We start from the raw sequence: 15,071 nt of genomic DNA, 5'->3' as shown, positions 1-15,071 counted from the left end.
CTCTCGTACTATATACCCTCATGGGTTATTTAATAGTGCTAAAAAATAAATGATTAATAATATTCACAGTGAAACATTGCGAATAGGTTGCCTAGTTAAATTGCAGTCGTATAATATTAAATGATTAATTTTTTTATTAAATTAATTTAATTTACTTCCCTAATTAATTGATTTTAAAAAATCTACTAGTTAAAATAATTTACGAAGCTAAGAAGCTATATAAAATGAAGCTGATCTATGTGCCGCATCCATATCTACACTAATAATAAAAAGATAAAATATTTGTGTTTTTGTAGGTATATAAAAAGTTAACTCAAAACTACTGGACCGTTTTGAAATTCTTTCACCAATAAAAAGCACTATCATGGAGGAACATAGGCCATATTTCATTCCCGTTCGTGCTGGAATGCACGAATGGGGACTATAATTTATAGATTGTTTCTCTTATTTATTATGTATCCTTTTTTTAATTTTTAACAATATTGATAAAATACAAAATATAATACAAAACACTATTAAAAAATTATAAAAATTGTATGTATTATATGATAGCAAACTACAACGACTGAGCTTTTTTAAAGGAAAAGTTTTCGACTCATTGGAAAACTGCCCATAACGCCGTATATCTGTTAGTGGAAGCGAAAGTAAAATTCCAATTGCACCAAACAACAGTATCGATAACAAGGAAGAAATCTCGTTGTTAAAAAATACTGTAAAGTTATATATTATCATTCGCTACTTGTAACTTTTTCAGGAGTTTTCAGATATACATCGCATTTTCACAAGTATGTTCAAAAAAGAGGATTTAGAGCAAGAGTACAATGATTATGCAAACGGCATCATTGATCCACGGGACTTCTATAAAATTCTGTACTACTTGTTCAAAATATTTCAAGTAATTGACGGACCTATCCCTAAATATACGTTAGTATATGTTATTAACATAACTCATTTTGTTTTGTTGTTTTTAGCAGACTCAGAAGTGATTACAAAAATAAGAAAACTAATGTCGAACAAAGGTATTCACAACATTTGTCAGGACAACTTAATTAACAAATCAAACTGTAACCAAAATAAGACCATAGAATGGCAGAGAATGATCTTGAGTGAAGTCACGCACTTGTAAACGTTGTGTGTAGGCTTAAAGGTACCTTTGAATAAACACTCCCCTTTTCTACTCAAGTCACTCTCCCCGCCTATCCCAAGTAACCCATAAAGAATTACACAACAAGATATGTGGACGACTCGAACGCCACGAGCACACTAAAACCGTCCGTACCGCAAGTCGTTGCAACGCGACGATAAAATATTGACAATTTTCCAATTTAGTTATTTTTAACTCCTATCGTAAATGTTTAAGTTAGTGTGTCTGTCTGTATATCTGTGTGTATGTGTGGCATTGTAGATTTGAAACTACTGAACCGATTATGATGCTGTTTTTTGTTTGAAACTAGACGTGATCGAGATGATTCTTACTATCTGAGATGAAGATCTAAGATTGTTAGGGATAATGGTTGATAATATAGTGAAATTCATGACCGTCAGGGACTTATAGATTTAAATTTAGTCTTAGTTATAAAGTTGTGGATATATCCAGTCTCGTTGGCCTAAGTGAGATCATCATTATCAGCTGAATTCCGTCTACTACTGGACATAGTCTTGCATGGACTTCCAAGCACAACGGTCTGGAACCACCAGCATTCCGCGCCTCCTTGCAACTGCTCGATCCTTCTAGTAGGATAAGTGATATCTATAATAAGAAATCATTTTATGAAATTGTTTCAGTTACATCGTAAAGCTAATACTGCTCTCTTTTGCTTTGTCTGCATTCAGTTTGCTTTCGTTTTCTTTCTATCATGGATGTGACACCTTCGATATACCCTTAATGACAGAAGCTGGAACATACATTATTCTTCTATTGTATAAACTGCTAATTATACATTGTCTTAAACTTCATCGTCTGGACTATCATAGCATGCAACGCACAATGAGAGAAGACTTTCGCTTTGCGTGTACTACCGGCGAAAAATATAGGTAAGTATAAGAAATTTACTGCCTTATATTAGGTCTAAGGCTCAAAGTCACTCAGCGGGCTATGGAGCGAGCTATGGAGCGAGCTATGCTTGGGGTTTCTCTGCGTGATCCGCATCAGAAATTAGGAGATCCGCAGACGAACTAAAGTCACTGACATAGCTCAGCGAGTCGCGAAGCTGAAGTGGCAATAGGCAGGCCATGATAATGATACTATGTCTATAAAAATATATCCGGGGTTGCCACAAACGACCGATGTTTTGTAGTAGATGTCCATCGACTGATATGATGATGATTATGTTAAATTACGTTTTACACCTATAAAATTTAAACTAGCATCTCCAAATTTGAAAAACATTGGATACATAATATGGGGGTTACAGTAGGTATCTATAATCCCACTAAAAATATATAGATTGAGATTTAAACCTAAATTTTCTCTCTACTTTGAAGACATTTGAGGTTTAAATCCTAATCCATGTTTATAAGGCCGCAAGACTATAAGAATAGAGATAGCTTTTCACTATGATACAAAGCACCTTGAAAGAAATTATGTTTTGTAAGCTGCTTTCTAACTTCTGTTTCTTTTTTTCTTGTAGAAAGCGGTTTTTCGTACACCACATCACAACACGTAAAATTTACAAAATGATCGTAACCTTCAATATGTGCGTTGGTGTCGGAATGAATCTTGTGTCAGTATTGTTTTTGCTCTACTATTTGATCACCAACAAATCTGGACAAGGCAAAAGACCACTTCTATTTCCTTTTTGGTACTATGATATAGATTTTACTAAGACGCCAGTGTACGAAATTGCGTTCATGTATTCGAATTTTGCTGTCCTTGCATACGCATTTAACTTTAATTGTAAGTATTTTTTTTTTTCATTATTTTATAGTACAATAGCAGACATCCTGTGGCTTAACATGCACAGTTTCCGTTTCCGTTGGCATACATAGATAAAATATAGCCTTTGAGTTATGGACACTCACTAAGTATGCGGATTTCTATTGGTAATTGGTAAAATATTTATAACATCGGTTTAGTAGATCCTTAAACATGTATCACCCCCTACAGTACCACAAACTTTAATATTAGTTTTAGCAGACTCAGAAGTAGATTACAAAAATAAGAAAACCAATTTCGAACAAAGGTTATGATTCACAACATTTGTCAGGACAACTTAATTAACAAATCAAACTGTAACCAAAATAAGACCCTAGAATGGCAGAGAATGACCTTGAGTGGAGTCACGCACTTGTGAACGCTGTGTGTAGGGTTAAACACGTCTTCAACAATTAACCAACACTCCCATTTCAACTCCAGTCACTCCCCCAGCGTATCCCAAGTAACCCATAGAATTACACAACAAGTAATGTGGACGGCTCGAACGCCACGAGAGGACGACGAGCGCCTTATATCGCAAGTTGCTACTGCCAACTGATTGCTACCCCTTTCTAAATCCCTACGCTATACGAAACAAGTCGCGCCACCTAGCGTCGTCGTCAGACTATTATTTCCAACAGTATAAATTATATATTTAATTATATAGGCCTTGGCTAGTTACCACCCTACTGGCAAAGACGTACTGCCAAGTGATTTAGCGTTCCGGTACGATGTCGTGTAGCCCGCTTCCATCTTAGATTGCATCATCACTTACCTTAAGAAGAGATTGTAGGCAAGGGCTATAACAGGGAAGAATTAAAAAATAAAAAAGCTATCACCAATTAAAGTTCTCTGTTAAAATTTTAGACCTGTTTGAAAATTAGTATGTTACTCTAAAAGGACGGAAGTAAATCAATTCACAGTTGAGGAGTATTGGTTCCTTCCGATGTGATTGTATAACCACGGAACTCTTGAAGTCTTTTTAACTTCCGAGGTCGTTAATTGCTATTCCGAGACTTGTACGGTATTTTTTTCCCGCAACGTAAAAAGAGCCTAATTTAATTAGTACCACATAGCATCGTTGTATTATACGAAATTGCCCAGCTATTTTTGTTTTTTAATTCTTCTATGAATAACAAATACTGTTTGCGCAAACCAATGTTGCCATTTATCTTTAGAACAATTTAATCCGACGTTAATGTGGTTTTCAATGATGGGTTTGAAATTTTTAATAATGAAGCCACTTTACAAAAGATTTTGTAAAAGTAAAATTCATTTATGCCGTGCCGAGCCGAGCCGTTATAGCCCAGTGGATATAACCTCCACCTCCAATTCCGGAGGTTGTGGGTTCAATTCTGGCCCGGGGCATGCACCTCCAACTTTTCAGTTTTAAGAAATTAAATATCACGTACCTCAAACGGTGAAGGAAGACATCGTGAGGAAACCTGCATACCAAAGAATTTTCTTAATTATCTGCGTGCAGTCTGCCAATCTGCATTGCGTCAGCGTGGTGGATTAGTCATAGTCATAGTCATAGTCATATTTTATTCATAATTATACATATTACTCGTCACAAAATCATTATTATTATACTTAATTATAAATTGTTTATATCAATAAATTATAAAAATACTTTTAAAATCATTATACATTACAGTACTTACTAACAATATATAACAAAATAAATGTCACAAAAGTTTATTTTCTAGAAATTCGTTGTAGCTATAGAAAGTCTTCTCGACAAGCCAAGCTTTCAATTTATTTTTAAAAGTATAAATATTCGTTATATTTTTTATATTTTGTGGAATCCTATGATGGATTATTGGTCTAACCCCTTTCATTCTGAGAAGAGACTCGAGCTCAGCAGTGAGCCGAATATGGGTTGAGAATGATGATGATGATGATGAAAATTAATTTGAAATATTTTTTAGTTTATATCAGTACCCAAATAGTTTGGATGAGACAGATATGCTGCAAAGCTGACATCGTTATGTGGCACATCGAAGATGTAATGCATCAAATACGACCAACGAGAAATAAAATGGAAAGGAAAGCTTTCGACAATTTAATACGACAACGAATGAGGGACATCGTAAAGCACCACAACTCGATGGACCTGTAGTATTCAGTTTTATTTATTAACTAGCAGACGCCCGCGACTTCGTCCGCGTGAAATTCAGTTTTTTACAAATCCCGCGAGAACCATAGGTTTTTCCGGGATGAAAAGTAGCCTGTGTGTTGATCCAGAGTAAAAAACGGCAAAGGAAAAGCATCGTGATTCCTGAAGATGCTTTTCCTTTGCCGTTTTTTACATTTTACCTGCATTCTTGACACTATATGTGTGAGCCGACTACCTATCCTTATTGGTCATCGTGCCATCCATTAGCCTTACCCATCTCGTTCTGAGATGATACTCGTGCTCAAAAGTGTGCTGAATATGGATTGTTAATGATCTACGAGTACATAGGCTCACCACTGGACTTTACAAGACAGTAATATACCTCAATTGTATCAAAACTAGCAGACGCTTTCAACCGCGTAGTTCCCGTTTCCATCGAAATACTAAATCGAAATAGGTAGTAAAATAAAAAAATAAAAAAAAAACATACATACAGCCGAACGTAGAACCTCCTTCTTTTTGGAAGTCGGTTAAATATAGTTTAGGATACTCACAAACAACGTGGCTTTCTATTGGCAAAAGAATGACTTTAACTTGACTTTCACTTTAATGCTACGAATATGTTTTAGCTTGATGACTCAGTACGCCGGTGTTTACAGGAAGTTATTGAGCTTCGAGCAGTTACTGTCTGCGCCTTTGGTTTGTTTCAGCGCTTATTCTATATGCGAGGTAATAACGTACTTCATGTAACTTTCCTTATTCTTTAAACGAATTATCTGGCCATTTTAATCAATACAAATCATCATCATCATCATATCAGCCGATGGACGTCCACTGCAGGACATAGGCCTTTTGTAGGGACTTCCAAACATCACGATACTGAGCCACCTGCATCCAGCGAATCCCTGCGACTCGCTTGATGTCGTCAGTCCACCTGGTGGGGGGTCGGCCAACACTGCGCTTACTAGTGCGGGGTCGCCATTCCAGCACTTTGGGACCCCAACGTCCATCGGCTCTTCGCACTATGTGCCCCGCCCATTGCCACTTCAGCTTCGCAACTCGTTGAGCTATGTCGGTGACTTTGGTTCTTCTGCGGATCTCCTCATTTCTGATTCGATCACGCAGAGATACTCCTAACATAGCTCGTTCCATCGCCCGCTGTGTGACTCTGAGCCTTCTTATGAGGCCCATAGTTAGCGACCAAGTCTCGGAACCATAGGTCATCACTGGCAACACGCACTGGTCGAAGACTTTTGTCTTCAGGCACTGAGGAATTTCGGACGAAAAGATGTCGCGAAGTTTCCCGAATGCAGCCCAGCCGAGTTGGATTCGACGGTTCAACTCTTTTTTGAAATTGGACCTACCTAACTGGATCATATGTCCTAGGTATATGTATTCGTCTACAATTTCGAGTGCAGCGTTCTCAACTATCAATACAAATATAAAAAGATAAAGTCATCCATTCAGGCAAACGTACCATGATTAGTGAATTTATATATTACAAGCCACGCTCCACGGTTTCACCCAGTAGTTCCCGTTTTCATAAGAATACGGGAATCAAATATGATACCTTTGGTAAAAGAATTTTCTAAATCGGTTCAGTATATAGGTTTGATCCGATCCGGGAAATGCACCTCCAACTTTTCAGTTATGTGTATTTTAAGAAATTAAATATAACATGTGTCAAACGGTGAAGGAAAAACATAGTGAGAGAACAGCATACCTGAGAAAATTGTGAATAGACTACGTGGGTGAAGTCTGCCAATCCGAATTTGGCCAGCCAGCGTGGTGATCTAAGGCCTTACCCCTCTCATTCTGAGAGGAGACTCATGCTCAACACTTCAACAGTAAGGCGAATATGGGTTGTTAATGATGAATATTAGTATAAGATTAACTTTGTAATTATTATGTTGGTTACGTGTAATATTTATGTTAAAGTTTGTGTTAAAATTAATAAAATATCATACAGCTATAGCTTTATTTTGCTTTTTGTTTTTTCAGAAATGGGAAGAATCGGGTGAAATTAACGGAATTCTGTTAATTCTTATGATGGCTGCTATTATATTGTTGTTTATACCAAGTTATCTCTGTACAACATTATCGCTTAAGGTAACAAAGAATTCTCCAAAAGACGTTTGTTTAACACAGAATATATTATCTTATGATAGCCTAGTGGATATGACCTCTGCCACTGACTCCGGAGGGTGTGGGTTCAAATCCGGTCCGGAGCATGCACCTCCAACTTTCCAGTTGTGTGCATTTTATGAAAATTACATATCACGTGTCTCAAACAGTGAAGCAAAAACATCGTGAGGAAACCTGCATACCAGGGAATTTTCTTAATTCTCTGCGTGTGTGAAGTCTGAAAATCCGCATTGGGTCAGCGTGGTGGACTTTTGGCCTAACCCCTCTCATTCTATGAGGAGACTCGAGCTCAGCATATGGGTTTCTAATGATGATGATATTATCTTATTAAAATTATGATATTTTTTGTGTGTTAGGTTACTTCTATAGCATTTGCTTGTTGGAATATTCCTTTCTGGGACGCCAGTACTGTGATTCGCCCTTATCTGGTGCTTATAATGCAGAAATCTCTCCAACCGCTCCCGTTAAAAGTTCCTGGATTAGAGGAATTCTCTATGCTAACGTTCTCTAATGTAAGCTTTCTATTTTTATTCATTTAATTTCATAATTTTACGGTTATGTTTATTAACCAATTGACATTGTAATCATATAATGTTTTTTTTTTGTAGAATTTATTGGCTCTTCAACTTTAGTAAGTAGTGGCGCAGTGGTATGCGCGGTGGATTTATAAGGCCCTGGGTTCGATCCCCGGCTAGGTTGATTGAGATTTTCATAATTAATCCAGGTCTGGCTGGTAGGAAGGTTATGCTGTGGCTAGTTACCACCCTATAGACAAAGCTGTACCGCCAAGCGATTTAGCGTTCCGGTATGATATCGTGTAGAAACCGAAAGGGGTGTGGATTTTCATCCTCCTCCTAACAAGTTAGCCCGCTTCCATCTTAGATTGCATCATCACTTACCATCAGGTGAGATTGTAGTCAAGGGCTAATTTGTTAAGAATAAAAAAAAAGAAAAAACCATCTTTGAACGCCTGTTGGCCATTGTGGTCTATATTTCAATCCTTAACTTTTATTAATTGATATCGATATATTTTGCACGATTATTCCATATACTACACGAAATTAATATTGTTTGTATTAAATTTGATATGAGTCAACTACCCTATTAGTTACTAAGTAATATAGTTAGTTATACATGTAATTATCTCAATACCAACTATGTTTGTATGATGTACTTAATGTAGACATCGAGCGTAAATATCGGATACCTAGTAAATATTTAATTTTTTTAAATGTATTTTAATTTTAATTTTCAGAAGATGGCTTCTGCTTATTCATTCTTTAATATGCTAAGACAAGTAAACAGGAAGTAATATGATAAAAGACGCTCCTTTCTTGTTTTTATTTTAAATTTTAAAATGCATTAAAATTGTATTAATAGAAATTTATTTTAAAAAGCACATGATATAATAAATTATTTTATTTAAATACATTTTATTAACAAATATGTGTAAGTATTATTGATTTTTTTATAGATATCCTATTTTTTCATATAAGTAAGATAGTTTTTGGTGTAACTCTAAGTTGTAGTAGTACGGTGACAATACAAACACTTAAGTACCTGACACTTAAGTACCTTGTCTAGTGTTTAGCCCATGTAGATTCGAATCGCGAGGTCCTGGGTTAGGATCCTGGACTACCTACTGAGCTTGATCCCACAGTTGGAAAGTTGGTGGTGTCACAACCCCGTGCCTCACGAAAATGCGATAAGCCGTTGGTAACGGTTATTACCATTAACATCCGGTAGAGGCCGTTAATTTAACATTATCACCCTAATCCTGCCAATCCGCGTGGTAGCGTGGTGGGTCTAAGTCCCAAATCCCTTTCCTTTATGGAGGGTGGTCCGAAAGTATAATGGGCTTACAATTATGATTCCTGACTTATAAATGTTTGGTTCGTGGGTTCTCAAAGTGGACCAGATGGACCTTAAACTTGGGTACGTTGTCGTAACAAAAAAATGGGGGTTTACGGCTCCATGAAATTGGTATGTATGATGATCACATCACGTGCGCGGGGGGCATCGCTACCCTCTCGGTCCGCGCGCACTATCGAAAGTGTTACGATATAGTTTCATACTGAATGGGGCGTTTTCTAAAAAAAACAAGTGAGAATTTTTCTAGTCCTTGTGCTGTGTGTACCTAAATGTTAAAAAGTAAAAATTTTTGATTGGCCAACTTTACTTTTATGTGGCCAAATGTAACTACAGGGGGTCCACCGGACCCAGCTTTTTTTACAAGTTAGCCCTTGACTACAATCTCACGTTATCGTAAGTGATGATGGAATCTAAGATGGAATCGGGCTAACTTGTTAGGAGGAGGATGAAAATCCACACCCGTTTCAGTTTCTACACGACATCGTACCGGATACTAAATCACTTGGTGGTTGGTCTTTGTCGGTAGGGTGGTAACTAGGCACGGCCGAAGCCAGCAAAAAAAAATCTAAAAGCTAGATTTCGAAATTGGTCTATGAGAAAAAATAGTTTAGGAACCTCTGGTTTAGATGCTCAGAGGGCCTAATGGCAGTTTGATACTGTTACCGTCACGTAACGTAAACGCGAGTTTCTAAGGAATTGAAACAGCGCCATCTAGTGGCACTACTGCACAACTGTTTCAATTCCATATAAATTTGCGTTAACGTCAACGTGATAGTAATAGTATGAAAATATTGAAAACTCCCACTAGGCACACAGTTCTCTTATGTTACAAAAGCAACTCACATGTTCCCTTCACGTTAACGTAATAATGACAGCAAATTGGAAGGTAACGTAACAATAATTAAGTGTAACTGTGGAGGCGCGCCGTAAAGCCAAGGTTTAACTGCGACCAGGTGCGGCTTGGGAGTTGGAGGCGTTCGATAAATAATTCAACCATTACTATGAGCTCGAATAAGTATTTTGACGTCGGTCGAGGGTTTGATTCCCAACTCAAAGTTTGGTATTTTTTTTTTTAATTGGTACAGGTATAGTCTGATTAGGCATCAGCTAGATCAGGGAAAAGATGTTAGTCTAGATGCAGGATTTTATATTTTATAAATTGGCTCTGGTTTTGCTCGCAGGCATTGGCCGTGATTAGTTACCACTAGTTACTACCACCGATGTACCAGCAAAGACGTACCGCCAAGCGATGAAGCATTCTGGTTCAAACTACACTGTGTGGATTTTCATCCTACTCCTAACAAGTTGTTCCGCTTCTATTTTAGATTGCATCATCACTTATCAGTTGAGATTGTAGTCAAGTGCTAACTCGTAAAGATAAAAAAAAATGCTGCCACAGAACATAGAAAACGCTAAAGCTAACGGAATTGCATCCAAGCGCTAGCCTATACAAAAATATAATACAGAATCTTTATAGTATGTACTGATAGTGAGAGTGAAGATAGAAGATTTGATAGAGATGTACCTACATAATAAAATACAGCAAATAAGTGCGACCGAGTGCATGCCCATTTGTCCCGCCTCGCCGTGTCTACGTGACCGGAATGAGTACATCTCGCCATACTGATATATGTGGCCGTTTATTCCACTTTTCCAGTGTATTTGTTTTAGATTTTAGATACATATGCAACAAGATACTCTGTTTACGCGAGGCATTCAGTAAACGCTATATATTTTTGTTCAAATCCTCAGTGCCTGACCTGCACAACACTAACTTTGGTCTATTAGCCACCTAATATAATTAACATCAAATCAATAACAACGTGTCTTGAGAATTACTAACAACAGCTAGTTGGTAAAAGAGGATGGCGAAAGTGGGAGTCATACTCTGAAGTGTCGGACATTCATACATTTGTATTAATTAAAACTATTATTTAATAAGATGCTTATAAAAAATATTGAGATTTTTCAGAACGGGATTCAAGATTACTTCTATACTTAGCATAGTAAAATGGTTCTACTTTCTGCCAACGATCGAAACGCCTTGTCGTATTAATTAAGGAATCTCGCAGTTGCATGTCAGCAGCGGTGTTTTTCACATTTATATATAGAGTTTACTTACTATTTTTAAGGTATTTTTCTCCCTGCTTTACAATTTGTTTTTTTCTTAGTTTAATCACGATTAACAACTATTAATAGGTTTCCATTATGTTCGCTACTTCTATCAGCTAGTCCCAAAATACATGCAATCTCGCCCTTCTCCTTTCGTGTATATCCATTAAAGTTACTCAAAGTTAGTGAATAGGCCAACTGAAGGTCTGAAATGCGGGCGATGAAGCAGAACTATAGCTACCAGCTCAACGTTAAATCACCTGGCGGTATGACAATGATTTCGCCAATTTTACCAAATTCACGCAAAACCTGTAGTTTGTTCACACAAACAAACTAAAAGTAATCTATCTAAGCCCCATGCTAATATTGCTAAAAACCGCATGAAAATCCGTTCAATAGTTAGTCGAGTATATCGCAAACGCACAAACAGAAAGGCGTGCCATAGGACTTTGTTTTACATTAATTAAATAATAAAGGATAAAGATCATTAGAGGTTAATTTAAAAAAATACTATAAATATTTATTTAACAAAACGCGTTGACAAATCTAATAAGAAATTTATTCATCGCTTGAATAAAACATATTTAAAAAGAATCTTCGCTCTTGTGCCAAAATAAGAAATGTTCTATCAATTTCAATAAATATATAAAATACGATCTAAAAAACATCGCATCGAAAACATTATCTTTCATCCGGATTATCTTCAACATAAAATATTAATTTACTTTGTAAAACGAGACAACGTCTTGCCATTAAGAGAGATAAAAATCAAGTAAAAAATGTAGAAAATAGTTAGGTAATCAAATTATTACTACGTAAAACGAGAAAAGCTAATTTGAAATAATATAATGGGGAAAATAAAATAATGGAGATAATAATAAACTATAGTTACTAGTACATAGGCTTCGGCAACCTACTCGTAATAAATCATAGTTTAAAAAAATAAAAAACACGTTTTTAGCACGTACGCTTTGACGATCTTCGAGGCGTTCCTTTGTAAATCCACCGCGCATACCACTATGCGCGGTGGATTTACAAAACGGAGGTCCTGGGTTCGATCCCCGGCTGGGCCGATTGAGATTTTCCTAATTTGTCCAGGTCTGGCTGGTTACCAAAGAACCGGCAAAGACATACCGCCAAGCGATTTAGCGTTCCAGTACGATGCCGTGTAGAAACCGAAAGGGGTGTGGATTTTCATCCTCCTCCTAACAAGTTAGCCCGCTTCCATCTTAGACTGCATCATCACTTACCATCAAGTGGAATTGTAATATTGGATTTGTAATGACGTTTCTTAGCTAATCATGTATTGTCATCAGAACACAGAGGGTGTGCAAAATTTCATCCTAATCGAAGACCGGGAAGTGGGTCAAATTTAGATTCCAAGATTTTCTTACATACATAGTTACAAGTGATGCTAATATATGCGTGTTAAAAATAGCCTAAAATGTTATCGCAGCTAAAAGTCAACGCAATAAACATAAAAATAAATCTAATAAAATCACTTCTCTCACACTTAATATAGGACACTACACGAAAAATTCCAAACGCCCCGCTCGTAGAGCATCATATTTTCAAAAGAAAAAGTCTGAAAGAAGCGAGCTTTATTCAATAATAATCCCCAGTTGAGTTATTCTCTTTGCTCGCATCGCATCATCTGATATTGAATATGAGTAAAGTGAATTAGAGTCGCACGAGCACGCTCTATGTAGGTACTGCGGGGTAGCAGTGCTATTCTTTAAATGCACAGCCTCGCTTTCATCGCTGTACTTAGTGATATGTTATGATATATCCATTGATTCCCAAAGCGTTTGCTTTAAAATGTTTAGGACCTGCTAGGCCAGCATGTCCTAAACATTTTAAAACTAATACATTTTTTATCGTATTTTCTTTTATCTAAAGTAGTTATTTCAACACAACGACCCTGAGTTCGCCATTTTACATGAAGTTTTTTTGTTCTTTTTTAATTCTTTACAAGTTAGCCCTTGATTACAATCTCACCTGATGGTAAGTGATGAAAGCGGACTAACTTGTTAGCGCTTGGCGGTACATCTTTGCCGGTAGGGTGGTAACTAGCCAAAAAGTGCCACTGATGTTTTGTTTTTAGGATCATTTAACATGTTTATGTCACGTATTATTTCAACGAAATCACGTAAAAAGTTGTTTTTCATTAAAATAAAGCCTTACTTAATAAAAGAATAAGTCACTTCTTGTAAAATTACGATAATTATGTAATTTCTTTGAAAACATGTTAGATGACTATACAAACGAAAGCACAATGAAAAACGATGTAGTGACTCATTATTTGAGTTGTATACCATACATAATAAGCGTGCCGGTGGACCCCCAAGGGTCCACGGGACATTCGACAGTGGTTCACGTTGGTGTTACAAAAAATGGGGGTTCAAAATTCGTACAATTTTTTTTTTATTTATTAAATTATTACAAATCATATCAAATAGGGAATAGTTTTCTAAGTAAAACAAAGTGAGAATTATTGCCTCCTTATGGTGTGAGTATAAATGTTAAAAAAGTAAAGTTGGATGGAATCATTCTTTTGACTGGCCAACTTTGTTTTTCTTTAAGTACATCAACTCTCAACACAATTAATTATTATTTATTTCAGCAATCAATCCTCACTTATTTTCGAAAACTGTTAATTTTTTTGTTAGTTTGGTTAGTTAAAGTTAAACAAAGGAGTTAAAAATAACTTTCACAAGTCAAATAATTTGGGATATATAAGAAATGTAGCTTCAATAACCAGCTGGATTTCGTAAATGGTCCATGAGAAATAAAATTTGGGAGCCTCTGATCTATACAATGTGTCTGCCTTTCGAACTGGTGGTATAGTACAAACTACTATTTGGCTTCTCGCCCACAAAGCATTTGTAATGTAATAATGTATGTTGCAGGTGCATACATTTTAGGATTGAAATCAATCTTTGACTGCATCTATATCATTTTATTGTATGTATGAAAAGTTACATTCTTTTTCAAGTAACATTTATATAAATTGGTATACACTATACACTTTCATTATACATTAAAAAACCCACCACGCTGCTAAAATACGGGTTGGCGGGATAATGTTAAATTCATTAAATTCAAATTTCATTTTTAAATTTTCATTTATTTATATATCAGGCTTAATTTACAACCACTTTTGAAATGTCAAGTTATGTCATAATTTAAATTAATCTAATTGTAGTAATAATGGTCGAAAACTTAAAATTAAAGTTACGAGGGTTAACGACCACTATCGGATGCTAGGCCTAGTTCGGACTACCGTAGTATTTTAGTCGAATACGAACGATTTTAGGGTGGTAAATCCAAAAATTGTACATACTCGACTAAAATACTAAAGTAGTCCAAACTAGGCATTAATGATAGTGACTAAGTCCGACGGCTTAACGCGCTCTACGATGGGTGTAACACCACCAACTTTACAACTCTGGGCTGAAACTCAGTAGGTATCTATCTCATAGTCCGCCGACCAAGGATTTGAACCCAGCCCCCCTAGCCAAGTTGCACGTCGATTCTCTTCCTACGATCGCTAACGCTTCTCGTTAGCCCTTCGTTCGTTAGCCCTTGACTACGATCTCACCTGATGGTAAATGATGATGGAACCTAAGATGGAAGCGGGCTAACTTGTTAGGAGGAGGATGAAAATCCACACCCCTTTCGGTTACTACACGACATCGTACCGGAACGCTAAATCGCTTGGCGGTACGTCATTGCCGGTAGGGTGGTAACTAGACACGGCGGAAGCCTCAGCTAAATAATATAACCAGTCAGGTATAGTAATAATGTATAAAAATTCAGTTGAGAAGAAGAAATTAAAATCGTAATTAAACAACACACAAACTGATGTTGTGAATGTTTTCAAAATGAAAAACCATTCAAAAATCCTTA

At 36.5% G+C, this 15,071-nt stretch overlaps 1 protein-coding gene across 1 annotated transcript; it reads left to right on the top strand.

Annotated features, from left to right (window-relative positions):
- The first annotated feature begins 787 nt into the window (after positions 1-787).
- LOC112055765 (uncharacterized) lies at positions 788-8,490 on the top strand. The gene is made up of 8 exons (XM_052884803.1): positions 788-924; positions 1,786-2,034; positions 2,631-2,896; positions 4,846-5,032; positions 5,663-5,762; positions 7,035-7,142; positions 7,535-7,690; positions 8,434-8,490. The coding sequence occupies exons 1-8, from the start codon at positions 788-790 to the stop codon at positions 8,488-8,490; spliced, it is 1,260 nt and encodes a 419-aa protein (XP_052740763.1).
- Positions 8,491-15,071: the final 6,581 nt, after the last annotated feature.

The sequence above is a fragment of the Bicyclus anynana genome, chromosome 12 (genome assembly GCF_947172395.1).
Source record: "Bicyclus anynana chromosome 12, ilBicAnyn1.1, whole genome shotgun sequence".
In the NCBI taxonomy this organism is placed as follows: Eukaryota; Metazoa; Arthropoda; class Insecta; order Lepidoptera; family Nymphalidae; genus Bicyclus; species Bicyclus anynana.
The sequence above is the reverse complement of the archived record's forward strand: the minus strand, read 5'-3'. Positions and strand labels throughout refer to the sequence as shown.